This window comes from Vidua chalybeata, chromosome 2 (genome assembly GCF_026979565.1).
Source record: "Vidua chalybeata isolate OUT-0048 chromosome 2, bVidCha1 merged haplotype, whole genome shotgun sequence".
Classification (NCBI taxonomy): Eukaryota; Metazoa; Chordata; class Aves; order Passeriformes; family Viduidae; genus Vidua; species Vidua chalybeata.
The window spans coordinates 65,220,574-65,235,812 of NC_071531.1; the positions used below are offsets into that span (position 1 = coordinate 65,220,574).

At 41.9% G+C, this 15,239-nt stretch overlaps 1 protein-coding gene across 1 annotated transcript; it reads left to right on the plus strand.

The window, feature by feature from the left end:
- The first annotated feature begins 386 nt into the window (after positions 1–386).
- Positions 387–6,858, plus strand: LOC128783721 (transforming growth factor beta activator LRRC32-like). Its single transcript, XM_053934751.1, is given in 4 exon segments — positions 387–455; positions 4,930–5,755; positions 5,758–6,725; positions 6,727–6,858. Coding segments are annotated over 4 exon segments (1,995 nt in total).
- The last annotated feature ends 8,381 nt before the right edge of the window (positions 6,859–15,239 follow it).

Genomic DNA, 15,239 nt, shown 5'->3' on the forward strand with positions numbered 1-15,239 from the left:
AAAGACCGTTCCTCCCAATATCGTCACACATGTCATGATTACCTGAAAATATTTTCCCCCGCTGAACTCTATGTACCCAATTACCCCATCGCCCCCTGTGCCCTTTCCTTTGCCCTAACCTCCCCTTTCCCTCAATCCTTATCCCTTTTCTCTAATTATATTTTGCCCTTATTTAATAAATAAAAATGGGGGAGGTTGGGGAGGGACCACTGAGGAAAATTTATCATTCAAGTTATGCTTTCTTTTATCACAAGATGCTGAGGATGACTGCCGCCTTTAGGACACCTCTGAAACATCTGATGCTCCTGATCGCCATCATCTGGTTGTCACCGGTCAGGAGCTGGATAGTCCCACAGCCGAGAGAAAACATATGGGTCACGCTGGCGATGTCCTTGAAGCAGGACAACTTCTGCATGGCCATGGGAAGTGTGGACAATCCGTTATCCACGTGCCTGGTAGGAGTCCCCCTGTTGCCAAATGACTATCCATATGCAGGGAAAAAACCTAATCCTGTGGACACCTGGGATGAGTGGACGAGGATTCTGCCACATGCACCACAGGAGCCCCAAGAATTAGACCTATTGGGCTCCTCTCAGGCAATATATTGTGTCAGGTTTAAGTACCAGCCCTCCCAGAAAGACTGGGATCAAATGGCTAAACTCCACCCTGCTGGTACCCAAGAAGTAAAAAGACACGATGTATCTCTCCACGATCGGAGATACCGTGCAGCAAATTGGTGCAATTACACCTCGACCATAGTATCTAGGTCCTCCTCAGTTCCCAGGGTGCTCCCCAGGGGGGGTTTTCTCATCTGCAGACAGGGTATGGGCAGGGATTCCCTCCCAAATCCAGGGAGGCCCCTGCAGCCTTGGGCAGCTTACCACACTGACACCGAACAAAACCCAAATTTTAAACTGGAAAAATGAAAATAAATTGGCTCGCAAAAAGAGATCCTATAACCAATTCGACGAAAATTGCGATTCAAAAATTTACAACTGGGGAAAGACGAAAGAGTTGCGGTATCCATATTTTTACCGTGGTATGCTGCAGCAAAGGCCCTCGGTGAGCTTTCTCACCTCGAGTATTGGCTCAGTAAGCAGGCCAACGCCACGTCCGCTGCCCTTTCTGACCTGCTAGCGGACGAAGAAGTCACCAGGCATGCCACACTGCAAAATAGGGCTGCTATTGACTTCTTACTGCTCGCCCATGGCCACAGCTGTGAGGACTTCAAAGGAATGTGCTGCTTCAATCTGGCATCAAAGAGCACATTCATCCAAGCTAATATCCAGCAGATCCGAGAGTAAGTCGACGACATCAAGACTGAGACCTCGACTGTAGATCCTGTGAATAAACTGCTGTCTCAATGGGGTGTCCCAGGGTGGGTTGCTATCATCCTCAGGGGACTCTTTTGGATCTTTCTGATAATGTTCATTATCTCGGTTGCTTTATTTTTGTTTAGACGTATGTTGCTTAAAACGTTGGGAAGTGCTTATTTAATAAATAAAAACGGGGGAGATGTAGGAGGAGGGGTTGGGGAAGGCAGTCTAGGGTTGCCATGGGAAACAGCAGTTGTATGAGTTCTCCACCCCCTTTTGTAAGAGAATTGTACCCTCCCCCTGTCCTGTCAGTTATTGTTCAAGTCTGCCCCTTAGCCTAGAATCTTCTCTGTTCCACGTTTTCCCTTTGGTTCTTCCACCAAGAACACTCCTTTCCCTTTTCCCCACTGGTTAATGTTATATTTCCCCTCCCTTTAGACTTTTCCCGATTGTTCCCTCATATGCTAAACCCTCCTACCCTAATGCAGTAAAAAGATCCCTCACCCTGCCCCTTGGGGCTCTCGGAATCTGCCTCCCTTCTGCCTCATTGTCTCCCTGTCTGCCCCTTCTGTGACCCTTCAATAAACGAGCAGGATTTCAGCAGCCCGAGTGTCCCTCCTGTTCTTCTGGTGGACCCTCAGATGTACCAGCTATCCGAACTTTGTGCCAAGCGGCTACAAGCCCCCGCGGCTCGGCAAAGGAGAACTCAAGAGCAGGCTTGAGTCTAACTCCTTTTTGTAGGGCTCTTACTGAGGTGGCTGACAACTTCCACCCAGTGCTGAGCAGTGAAGAACTGCAGTCAGAAACCTAATGATGCCCAGATTTTGAGCTGTTGGGTAATTTTTTTTTTTTTTTTTTTTTTGGCCAGCATCTTAATGAGACCAAGTGGTCCTCACCCTCCAGTACTTCTTGACAATGGACTTGAAACAAACTGATGGCAGCACTGGCAGAGGTCATGAAGTCAGAACATGAGACTGACAAAATCCTCTTTTCTAGTCTCAGGCTACCAACCCATTGGACTAAGGGGTGAGAGGTGAAGAGATAAACCAAACAGATGCTGTTTGCTCCATCCCACAGAGACATGCTTCATCTTTTTTTTCCTACTGCTGATGAGAGTGAAATTCATGCAGTTTGAGCCTTGGGAGAGAAAATATGGTGCAAAAAGAGATAAGATAAGAAATTTAGTGAGGATCAAAATAGTCAGTGAAAAGGAAGGGGAGTTTAAAAAGAAAAATGAGATGGGAAATGTTATAGGAACAAATGGCAGACAGTGTGAGGTGTAGGTTTTATTAGTCCCTTTTATCACTGGGAGGGTTCCATGGATGCAGATTAAAAACCAAATCATGCAAGATACATGGTGAACAGTGGCTGACCTCTCCCCCATCAACTTCAATGAAAAGCAGATTGTTGGCATTGACAGGAGTTGCATCAGAGCTTTGGTAAGATTCTAGCTGCCCAGGGGGAACGGAGGGTGCTCATCACTTGCTGGAATCTGGCTGAAAGTGTGAGAAGAAACCTGGCATTAGTATGCAAAGCAGTTTCTGCTTTTTCACTCTGGATTTTTGCAACCTCCTGACTACTTCCTCTTCCACAAATGAGTAAGAAGAGGTTTCCTGCCCTGCTATTCATGCCTTGGAAATAAGGCCAACTCTGGGCATAATTTAACTCAAAATGAGGAATTGTACAGTGACTTTGCAGGAAAGAAATCTTTTCAGGGAGAAGTCAGGCAATTTACTTATTTATTTATTTATTTATTTATTTATTTTTTAGCTGAAGGAGATTTAAGTGAGTTGGAGGGAAAAGAGGAAGGGATTTAAGTTTTAATAGTCAATTTACTTGGGATCATTGGAAAAATGTGTCATGGGAAGCACTGTGGAGCAGCATGTGTACATCTAGAGTTTGAATGAGCACTTGCACTTCGTTGGCACATTCTTGTGTGGTCTCCAAAACTAAGATCATGCAAAAGAGATTCACAAAATGCTGACTAGTGCCACCCTTCTGCTACTTTATTCACCTCAAAGTTCCTATAAAACAGATGGGATTTAATATCTTTGACTTTTAATATTTGCTTGATTTCTGAAAAGCTTTGTGTCATGGAATCTGGATTCTGCTTTTCCTTAGAAGTTCAGATTCAACAGACTTTTCTTTTCTTCTTCCCTTCCCTTCCCTTCCCTTCCCTTCCCTTCCCTTCCCTTCCCTTCCCTTCCCTTCCCTTCCCTTCCCTTCCCTTCCCTTCCCTTCCCTTCCCTTCCCTTCCCTTCCCTTCCCTTCCCTTCCCTTCCCTTCCCTTCCCTTCCCTTCCCTTCCCTTCCCTTCCCTTCCCTTCCCTTCCCTTCCCTTCCCTTCCCTTCCCTTCCCTTCCCTTCCCTTCCCTTCCCTTCCCTTCCCTTCCCTTCCCTTCCCTTCCCTTCCCTTCCTTCCCTTCCCTTCCCTTCCCTTCCCTTCCCTTCCCTTCCCTTCCCTTCCCTTCCCTTCCCTTCCCCCAGACACCCAAATACATTAGTAACAAGACTTTTTCTCCAGTAAATTAAATGCTGCCTAAGCCTTTCACATTCCATTTCCTCCTGCTGTTGTATGTTCTTCTTAACAACAAAATAGAACTTGATGGTTATGTAAGGACGGTTGTTTCCATCATGTAACATGGTTCATGTTTCCAGTGTTCCTTATGAACACGCACATAAATTTTGCTCAGTCCTAGCTCAATTAACTCAGTCCTCAATTAAACTCAGTCCTAGCTACAATTAAACACAAATGCATCCAGAAGATGGATTTGACTTTGACACTTGCTTTTTTTTTTTTTTTTCTCTCTACCCTTCTGCTGAGAATTGGCTTGAAAAGGCCTGACCCTAACTGCACATCACATCTTTTTCCCTCTCAAAAACTGAATTTACATAATTTGTGTTTTCAGTGTTGTATCACAGTTTCTTGTGGGGGTGGCTTCATAAGGTGTGCTCCCCATGCAAGTAGAAGGGAACTGTTGCCTTAGGAAAAGGATAAATATGGAAGATAAAAGTGGAGTGAGTTTGGAGATTGGTGTCAGAAATGTCTCAGTTGTTGAATGACCCTATTTGGTTAAAACTGCCTTGCTTATATAAGCCGTGACTATGAAGGAGAGACAGGGTTTGTGCTATAGGATCCTTATAGGTTTTTATACCTTCTTGCTCTGGAACCCATGTTGCCAACAGAGTGAAGTTCTTCCAAGTACTGCTTACTACTACTGCAAGTAGAGTCTGCAAAATCTAATGTAGTGATGAAAGTGAGAAAATTAAACATCAGCACAAAAATGAGGAAATGGTGCTTGATTGCAGAGAAACTTGGGACTGTTCAAATGAGTCCAGGAGAAAGGTACAAAAAGGAGAACTTTTAGTAGGTATCACATGCAGATTAAACTCTACTGTTCGAAGTCAGAAAACTCTTTAAAATTAAATGAGTGCTGTTAGCTGCAAAGAAGCTAATTGAGATTGTTGCTCTTGCTGTCTGAATGCTCAGAAAAAGTGATCGGTGTTTCAGAAGCAGCATCTGCCTGGATGCTGAATGTTGTTTTTCTCACATTTAATGCAAAGACATTTTTCATTTGGCACATGACAACTCCTTTTCTCTCTTTTTCTGGCAGGCAAACTCTCAGGCATTTTGCCACAACAAAGACCTCCACCAAATCCCTCATGAGCTCTATCCAAATGTAAACAAAATAGATCTGTCGGGAAATCTGATTCAAAGCATTCCTGAAATGTCATCATCATTTTACACTTCCCTTCAGTGCCTGGATTTAAGCTCTAACCAGATAAGTTTCATCACACCTGGAGTCTTCGCACACATGAAGAGTTTGCTGGAAATAAATTTAGCCAACAATCACTTATATGAGCTTGCTCAAAATGGCACAGAGGGGATTGGACTCTTACCCAAGGTGGAAGTACTGGACTTGTCCCACAACAGGCTGTACAATGGGACAGCAGAGTATTTCATTAAAGAAGCTCCATCACTGCAGTATCTGTCCTTGGCAGACAACAGTATTATAATGATATCACAAAAGATGTTTGAGGGATCTCCCAATCTTGTGGAGATAGATCTTCAGAGCAACATCATAACGGAAATAGAAGAAGGTGCTTTTGAGACTCCAGTGAGCCTGTCCAAACTCAGTCTCTCAAAGAATTCAATTACTTGCATCTCTGATTTTAACCTCAGGCAGCTGGAGATACTTGACCTTAGCAGGAACAGCATTGAGACCTTCCACACCACAAAATCAATTGATGAATATAGCTTAAGGTGTTTGGATCTGAGTGAAAACAAACTATTTCATTTCCCAGTGTTCCCTCAGGTAAATAAGCTGGTAACTCTGAATTTATCAAAGAATTTAATCCAGCTCACTGCTGAATCCCCTCACAATAAAATGGACTATGTGAAAAATGAATGGCTAAATGCTTCTTTCCATCTTCTTGATCAGAGCAAAGTAGAAACAAAAGTTCTCTTTATTTATCCCAGCTTGTATATTTAGACTTAAGTCATAATGAAATCGAATCAATTCCAGATGAGTTCTTTGAATCAATGTTGTCCCTTCACACCCTTAATCTCAGTAAAAACTGTCTTCAGGCATTTGCAGTAAGTTATGACAGTGCACTGATTTCTTTAACTGTCCTTGACTTGCGCTACAATGCTTTGCAGAGCCTTCTCCTAGATGCTGGTGCATTGTCAAATTTGAAGGAGCTCTATATTCAAAACAGTTATCTTCAAACACTGCAGTTTGACATCTTCTTAAATCTTTCTAGCCTTAGACTGCTTAATCTACAAAGCAATAATATCAGCCTTTGCAGCATGTACTCAGGATTAGCTAAACAAAGACTTGCTGGAGAGGAAAATGGTTGTGTTTCATTTGTCAGTTCTCCTACTCTTCAGTACTTGTACCTAGCTGACAACATGCTGAACATCCTACCAGCATACAGCTTCTACAAGACTTCTCTGGTTGTCTTGGACCTCTCCATGAACCCTGGACTGAAAATAGTACTTAAAGCATTATCAGGTCTGGAAAAGTCTCTGGAATGTTGTAATAGCCTGATAGATTTAAATATTGACTTGCCTTGTTTTAGTCACCTTAAACATTTAAACCTCTCTAAAAATCAGCTGAACTGGCTGCCTAAGTGGAGTAGTGACTCTCCACTAGAAGTTCTGGACCTACGGAACAACAGGTTCAGTACATTACAGAACAGCAATATTTTAGCACTAGAAAATTCACTTAGAAACTTGTATCTCACTGGGAACCCACTCAGCTGCTGTGGAAACATCTGGCTTTCATCTATGATCCAGAACAAAAATGTCCAGATCCCCAACGTAGAACATTTAAAGTGCCAGCACACTCAGAATTTCGGGTACCAGGACAAAATGCACATCAGGAACATTAGACCAGAAGACTGTGAAAAAAGAGGATCTGAAGAAAATCAACTTCCTTATTATATTAACATTTGTGTTGGTTTTATCTGTGATCATCATTGGTGTGGGTTCATTTTTTTGCTTCCGCAGGCAAAACTTTAGCCATCAGTTTAAAGCATAGTAAACACAATATGCCTTGAAAACTGAAGAAATCAGGTGCTACACTGACAGTGTGTAGAAATAAAGGGTAAAATTCTCATCTTTGATTTTCAGCTGTGGATTTTAAATGCTTTTGAAGTGCCCCTGAATTACACCATTGGTATGGGTTGCAAGGATTTGAAGGAGAATTTGCCATAATTTGCAGATCCATAGTTTAACTCAAAGAGGAGAAATTTGGCCCTTGTGTGTAATACATATTTAACTGAGTTTAATGTGAAGAAAGTAATCTCTGGGTTGAAGGTTTAAAAAAAAATCCTGGAGCATGAATTTCAACCAACTAACATTGAACTGAAATGTTTACATTTCTAAGAAAAACTGTTGGAAAATCACTGCATATGATTCCATTTCAATGCAGAAGAATAGCATATCTATTTTTAAAGGCCATGGGAGGTTAGACTGCAAAAAAGTATTTTCAAGATACCAGTGTGAAATAATCCATAGGGAACACAGCCCTGGGCCATTATTCACAACTGTCTTTCTACTGTCTTTCCCCAAAAATGTATTATTGTCTAGAAGGTGTGCTGCAAGAAAAATTCTGTAGGTCCTCATTCTGTGATGTGTTTAACATGGCTAGCCTGTTACATTGCTAAAAGTTGATACTGACAAATGTTACGTCCCATACTCTCACAGAAAATTCACCCTTTTGGAGTGAACATGACACTGAGTGGGAGCCTGACCTGCTAACAGGGTTCAGTGGCTTTGAAAATGAGCTATATCAGGTCTTCTGTTAATGCCAGGAACTGTCCATTCAGGCGCATATAAGTAGTGGTCAAACTGAAACCTGTCCAGGTAAGTAACTCGGAGTCAAATTGCTGCTCCATTTCTGTTTCTTCCAGCTAGTGAATGTCAAAACTACCACACTACAAAATGGTGTATAATTATATTTTTAAGCAGTTATGTATGAAATTGGCTGGTGGTTTTCATTGTGGAATTTTGTACAATAAAAATAACTTTGAATTCTGTAAAAAGCACAAGGCAGTGGATATATTAAAGCACTAGCTTGGAATGCTCCACAGATGAAAAGAAATGTCTTCCTATTTTTCTATGGTATTTGGACTCCACCTTAGACCTTTGCCTTCTGGTCCTGAAGCAGAGACAGCTGCTCCATATTATAGAGTACAACCGATGGAGAATAAGGAGATGTACTGGAGATGTAGGCAAGAATTTGAAACAGGTTGGCCAGAAAAGTTGTGTTAGCCCATCCCTGGAGGTATTCAAGGCCAGATTGGATGGGGTTTGTAGCAATCTGGTCGAGCAGAAGGTGCCCCTGCCCAGGGCAGGGGATTGGAACAAGATGATCTTTAAGGTCCCTTCCAAACCAACCATTTTGTGATTTCTGTGATCCTATGATCAGCAGCAATAGGGCCTGATTGAACATTTATGGAAGCCAGTGGCTCAAGTCCTTAATTTTGTAGAAGGCTTGCACAAGCAGCAATCCCAGGGATTAGTTGGAAGCTCAAAAGCAAGCCAAGCTGTGCGCCCAGATGCTGATTTGCCACAGGCTGAGTTCATGGCTTTAGTTACAAGCATGGCAAGACTATTTCTCCTGCTGTGAGAGCCAGTGTTAGCTTGGCTGCTGTGACTAGAATTAGTAAATAACCTGATGACAGAGCCAAACTCATTTAACAGTTTTAACACTGCTATTGTATTGCTTTACAAAAAGGAAGTTCTTGTTATTACTATGGGACTAATTAGACTTCCATTGACTTCCCTGGGAGCAGAAATAGATTTTGGAGGAATAAGTCTCAGAATTAAAGTGCAGCGTGGCTCGTTTGGATTTTTCCGTTAGCAGCATAAGCAACCAAGTAGTGATATGAGCGTGCTTCAGCCAATTCTTTTAATCTGGGTGAGATGAGAAGTGTGAGGGGAAAAAAATATGAATAAATTTACAAAGAGGGAAAACTGGGAAAATGGGAGTTCTACATGACATTGTTCAAAATTATTCAAAATAGGGATATATAGATGACAGCCCCACCTTTTGCCTCTCCTGTGTGTTGCTGTGCCTGCAAGAAAACCAAATGCCAAAGTACCTGATCCTACATCAAAGGTAGCCATCACTAAGACATTACACATCTTTCCACCAGTCAGCCCCATTGTCCTAGTAGGTTGGTGTCGTGGTTTAATGAAGCAGAATATGAACCCCATCTCAATGCAATCAGGACAGTAGGCATGATACAGCCTGTAATTTTGCAACCGAAATTGACACCCTAATTCATTGCTTTTTCATAAAGTCCTTGCAAAAACCTCTGTTGATGCAAAGAGCTTCTTCTGCTAAGTCAAGGGATATCCTTCTGTGATTCTGGCTTCAGTAACAGAGCATTTGGAATTTATACAGTCAATGCAAACTCTGTTTTTTTTAAGTTGCTACATGCAACAAATGGCTTCCTTTCTGCAGCTGTTTGCATGGGACAGGACAATAGAAACACAGAATCCTAAACTGGTTTGGGCTGGAAAGCACCTTAAAGACCATCTAATTTAAACCCCCCTGCCATGAGCAGTGATGCCACTTACTAAACCAGGTTGCTTAGGGCCCCATCCAACCAGGCTTTGAACGCTGCCAGGGGCCGGGCAGCCACAGCTTCTCTGGGCAACCTGTGCCAGGGCTTCATCACCCTCACAACCAAGAATTTCTTCCTGACACTTAATCTAGATCTCCCCTCTTCCAGTTTAAAACCATTGCTCCTTGTTCTGTTACTATCTGCCCATCTAAGAAGTCCATCTCCCTCCTTAAAAATTCCTTTAGGTACAGGAAGGCAGCAATGAGGTCTCGCTGCAGTCTTCTCTTCTCCATGCTGAACAACAATAGGTCTCCTTTAAGCATTTCCTACCACAGTTTGCTGTGTTTTCATCCTGAAACAGTCCTCTGCAGTCGGATCAAGTAAGTACTGGAAGCACTAGAAACATTCCCAGAGAGGGTCCCTACAAGCTCAGCAAGTCATGATTCTCCTTGGTCATTGATGGAAAATCAAGTCTCAGTTTCCAGAAATTTGTTTTTTTTTGCAAAGCCAAGACAAAATAACATCCTCACAGGGTACCGGTCTCTGGCCACAGATTTCTGTTGGGACCTTGGTCAGCCCTAAACTAGCCATGATGGGTTAGTATACAGGAGAGTAATTACCTCCTAATATTTTGGGAACTCAAAGCATTTCTTCTCCCTACCTATTCCCCATGTAATTCAGTACTCTTTTATTTGTCTGTGGAGAAACAAATGGAAATAAAAGTATCAGTAACCAGGGAAATGGGTTGAAACTGAAATGGGAGGAAGAAGAAACTGAAAATGCCTGGAAGAACTTTCTGAGGAGGACCTGTCAGGCTAGACTACATTCTTTCACAAGCAAAGACATTTGGAGGCTGGTGCAACATGATATTAAGCAAAATTTTGGCAAATATAAGGGAACAATCCTGCAACACTGAGTCTCTTTTCTTCCAAGCTATTGATCATGGCTGTTCTGTGTTGCAGAGGCAAGTTAGTTCCACAGATTCCCTCCTCCGGTCGATTTCTAGCAGTTGTTGCATCAGACCCATATCTGGGAGACAATGGAAGACCTGATTGCAGCCTTTCCATACCTAAAGGGGGCTTGTAAGAAAGAGGAAGAGTGGCTTTTAACAAAGGGAGATAGGACAAGAAAAGGGGGAACAGCTTTTAAATAAGAGCAGAGATTTAGATGAGGAAGAAGTTCTTTACTGTGAAGGTGGTAAAACACTGGCACAGGCTGCAAAGAAGCTGTGGATACCTCATCCATGTAAGTGTTCAAGGCCAGGTTGGATGGAGCTTGAAGCAACCTGGTCTAGTAAAAGGTGTCCTTGCCCATGGCAGGGGACTGGAACTAGATGTTCTTTAAGGTCCCATCCAATCCAAACCATTTGGCAACTTCATGATTTTACAGTTCACAAGCAGTATAATCTATGAAGAAATATTCTGGAAGGTGACTATATAAGAGTATTTACTCTTTACTCTTCCTGACTTTCCCAGAAAAGGAAGTGGAGAAGGGAGTCCTTGGTCCTGAAGACCAGTGAAGGAGACACTTCCATTTTCAGGTAGAAAATGCACCAAAGGGAAGAAGGTTTGGAATGGGCAACTAGGCTGGAGGTATGGCACAAGAAGAAGAGAAGGGGAATAAGAATAGTTAAACCAGGAGTCTGGAATCCAAATTACAGAATCACTGAATAGTTAGGGTTGCAAGGCACCTCTGGAGATCATCTAGTCCAACCCCACTGCTATAGCAGGTTCACCCAGAGCATATTGCACAGGATTGTGTCCACGTGGGTTTTAAAGATTTCCAGAGGAGGAGACTCCACAATCTCTCTGGACAGCCTAATGAAGTACTCTGTCACCCTTACAGTGAAGAATGAGGAAAGAATGGTCTGGATGAAATTAGAATCAGAAGCAGGAACTAGGCTTGTTCAGCCTGGAGAAGAGACTGTCTTGAGGAGAAGTCTTTTGTCATTACTGGCTGGACAGCTACAAGGAAAAGCATCAGCTCCTCCCAGGAGTATTCACTGAAGGGACAAGATACAACTACTGAGAGCTGCAGCTGGGGAAGTTCACATTAAACATAAGGGAAAAATTCTTCATAATGAGAGAGGTCAAACTCTGTAAAGGCCTTGGAGACTTTCAGAACTCATTAGGGCAAGGCCCTGAGCAACTACTTCTGACACTGAAGTTGGCCCAGCTTCAATCAGGGAGCTGGACTGGAGTTCTCCAGAGACTCCTTCTTTTCTAAATTATTCTCCTAATCTTTGGAAAACAGGAATGGGTCATGCACTTAGGTAAAGAATAGAGTAGCAAAGAAACAGAGCCTGTAATTAACTTCTGTTCCCTGCACTGAAGCAGTGGAAGGGATTTGGCAGGAGAAGTATCCAGAAAGATGGCAAAAGTGGCTGATGATGTCAGATGTTGACAGAGTTAGTCTGTCATGGAAGTCTGAGTTCACATAATCTTTCCTTTTTTTTCCCTCCCGAGTTTTATAGCTCAAAGTTAAAGTTTCTATTTCCAAAATTTTCCATGAAAATTCTGAAAAATATGAAGTTGGCAAATGTCTACTTTGTAAGGCCAGAGCTTCAATTTTAATTCAGATATTCCTACTGCTGAAAGCATATACAATAAAAAAAAAAAAATTGCTACATTCAGTTTGCTTTTATTATATTTGTTCTAGAGAAGATAAGGAAATATTTCAATCAGCTAATGCTAAATAACATCCCTCCCAGTTACCCCTAAATTAAGCAGAGAAAATAAATCAAAATAAAATAGGCATAAAATATTAGGCTGTTGAAATTATATAAATATTTTCATGTTTTAAAATATCAATTATTGCTGGGACACAGGAAGAACATAAAATAATGGTAGTTACCTTTTGAAATTCCAGAAGAGACCCATGAGGTAAGGTTTTAATTAAAAACTGCTTTATGTTGTAGAAATTCCTTCCATCATGAGTACTTACATTGTAATTCATGCTGTTTAAAATAATATTTACAAGCTTTATGTCTTCACTGCCTTTCACTTTAAAATGTTACAAAAAATTCTGACAAGAAGCACAGATTGAAGAATTTCAAATCCTCATTTTCACTGATGGTTTCCTCTTGGAAAACACTTTGTGCCAGACTTTAGCATAAGTTTCTTGCCTCACATATGTGATTCAAGACCCTGTGTTTTCTTTAATGTGTCCCTGTGTTACACCACAGGCATCAGGCAAGTAATTGTATTGTTAAAATGGACCCATCACCTCTAAATCAAGCTCCTTTCCTGTTTGGAAAGAATGATGCCCACTGAGGTGAAGATCCAGAAAATTATTTGGGTGCTTTAATTGCCGCTCTAGATATTTAAACCCAAAATATAAATCTTAATGGTCCTTGTTTAGCTGCTGGTTCTTCCACCTGGTGCCTGAAATCTCTAGAGGACTATGTTTGATGTGGAAATTTCCTATGAATTTCTGCTTCTTGAGATATTCAGAAATTCCACAAACAGCACAAAACCATTTTCATATGTGTGTAAGCCCCAACAAAACTCTTATTTTGAACTTTCCTCTACCAAGTCTCTTAAGTAGATAGATATTGCTAAAGCATCACTTGTGGATAAAGCTTTGTAGGAAGTGTAGCTGGAAATAGAGCAGCCATGATAACTCCATGTCTCTACCCATCCTCATGGGTGTTTTCTATTCTTTAAGTGCTATCCTCTTTTCCAGGCCAAGGGGAGTGCTACATGGATCCTATAAATTTATTCTGTTTTGTCTTAATATGCAGAATGTTGTGCTCCTTAAAGGAGATTTAGGTAACCTCTGGAGGACTGAGCTTTTCCCTCCACACAAAAATCTGATTGCTGGGACTGCAGAAGGCAGAGGGGAAGAGCTTGAACAAGACACTTGGGAAATACCATGCTCCCATCTTTAATGACATACTAATTAAAACAATTCCTTTCCTGCAGAGGAGGACATTAAGTCATGATGTGTTATATGTGCTCTGAACACTATGTTATAGGAGAAAAGAGAAAGAAAAATCACCACAACCTCCATCTACTGTTTCTTAAGGAAGGCTGAGGTGTGTGAACCACCAGTGGTTAGTTCTGTCTCACTCTATAGCCCAGATTACAGCTTTTAAGTCACTGAGGGAGGCTAAAAAAAAGTACCATCATGAAGGATTAGGACATCTGAGTCCCCTGACAGACATCTAAATTCCTATATGGTCGCTACATCCACGAGCTGGAGAGTCAGTTTGTCTGGGAGACCCACAGCCCTGACACGGAATGAGCCAAGCTTCACTTCAGCTTTATTGACAAGACCTCCACAAAGAGGTGTGGAGAGTCGTGAGGGGTTGGGTGGTGAACAGATTGTAAATTGACCACAAGCTCATATGGTGATGTTTGAATTTTGTGTATCTTAGAATCATGGAATTATTTAAGTTGGAAAATACCCTTAAGGTCATCAAGACCAAGAGTTTCCCCAGCCACTAAGGCCACCATTAACCCATGTACTCAAGTGCCACATCCACATGGCTTTTATCTCCCTCCACAGAGGGTTGTCACCAGTTCTCTGGGCAACTCGTTCCAATGCCTTAAATTATTTTCAATGTTCTTTCAATGAAAATATTTTCCTGGTAACCAATCTTAACCCTGGCACAACTTGATACTATTTTATTTTCCTATTGTTTGTTACTTTCTAGAGGAGACCAACCCCCATGGGGTTAGACCCTCCTTTCAGGAAGCTGTAGAGAGTAAGAAGATCCCCACTGAGCCTCCTTTTCTTCAGGCTGAGCCCTTCAGCTCCCTCAGACACTCCCTCAACAGACTTGTGCTTCACACACTTCCCCAGCTCCGTTGCCCTTCTTTGGACATGCTCTAGCACTTCTGTGTCCTTTTTATCTTGAGGGTCCCAAAACTGACCCCAGGATTTGAGATGTGACCTCAGCAGTGCCCAGCACAGGGAATGGCCACTGCCAGGTCCTGCTGGCCACATTATTGCTGGTACAGGCTGGAGCTTAGTCTTACCCCAGAACTAAAGGCTTGAATGAATTGTCTAAACATAGACAGCTAGTTCAGTCTATGGCAAGAAACTAGTCCCATTGGGAATGTTCCTGGTGTTTGGGCTGTATCAATACAGAATTTGCAGATATGATATGGGACAGAGAGGCAAATGAGCTATACTTGACACTCAGCTGGTGCTCAGGCAGCAAAGCCCAGGGTAGCTCAAAGGCAATTGAACACTCATTTGTGGGTATCAAATGTGTGAGTCAAAGTCACTTTTGGACAAGAAACTCAGAATTAGTTTGAAAAACAGACGTTCCAACTGCTTTGCTTTAACCGGCTGATATGTTAGATCTGATTTCTGAAGTCTAATATCAGCTTGCCCTCTTAAAACTAATCAAATCCAAAAATCAAGACCAGCTTTCAATGTGGAATGTTTTGCACAATGGTCTGCCTGTGCACATCCAATGTCATATTGTCATCTTTTCTCACCATGTAATTGCTTTTCCAGGCTCCTGCTTCTTTAGGCTGGTCACAAGGAGGCTTCCAAGTAGATGCAATCAAATGCAATGTTTGTGCACTACAGAATGTGTCACTTCATTTGATTTATATCACACACTTCATACTGCTCTTCAGCAGACCTCTGGATTCACCCACACAAAGTATTCTCAGATGTTTCCTAGCAGAGTACCTGAGTCATGCACAGTTAAACAAATCACTGAGGTCTATGGAGCAATGCATTCACCATCTCATTACCCAAATGGTGTTGGAGTTTTCCTTACCACTTCTTATTTCACAACTTGTTCAGATTTTGGTCCTGTGCAAAAGTTATTATAGGAATAAAGACCTATCTCAAAGAAAGATCTTGCTTTATTTGGATGAAATAA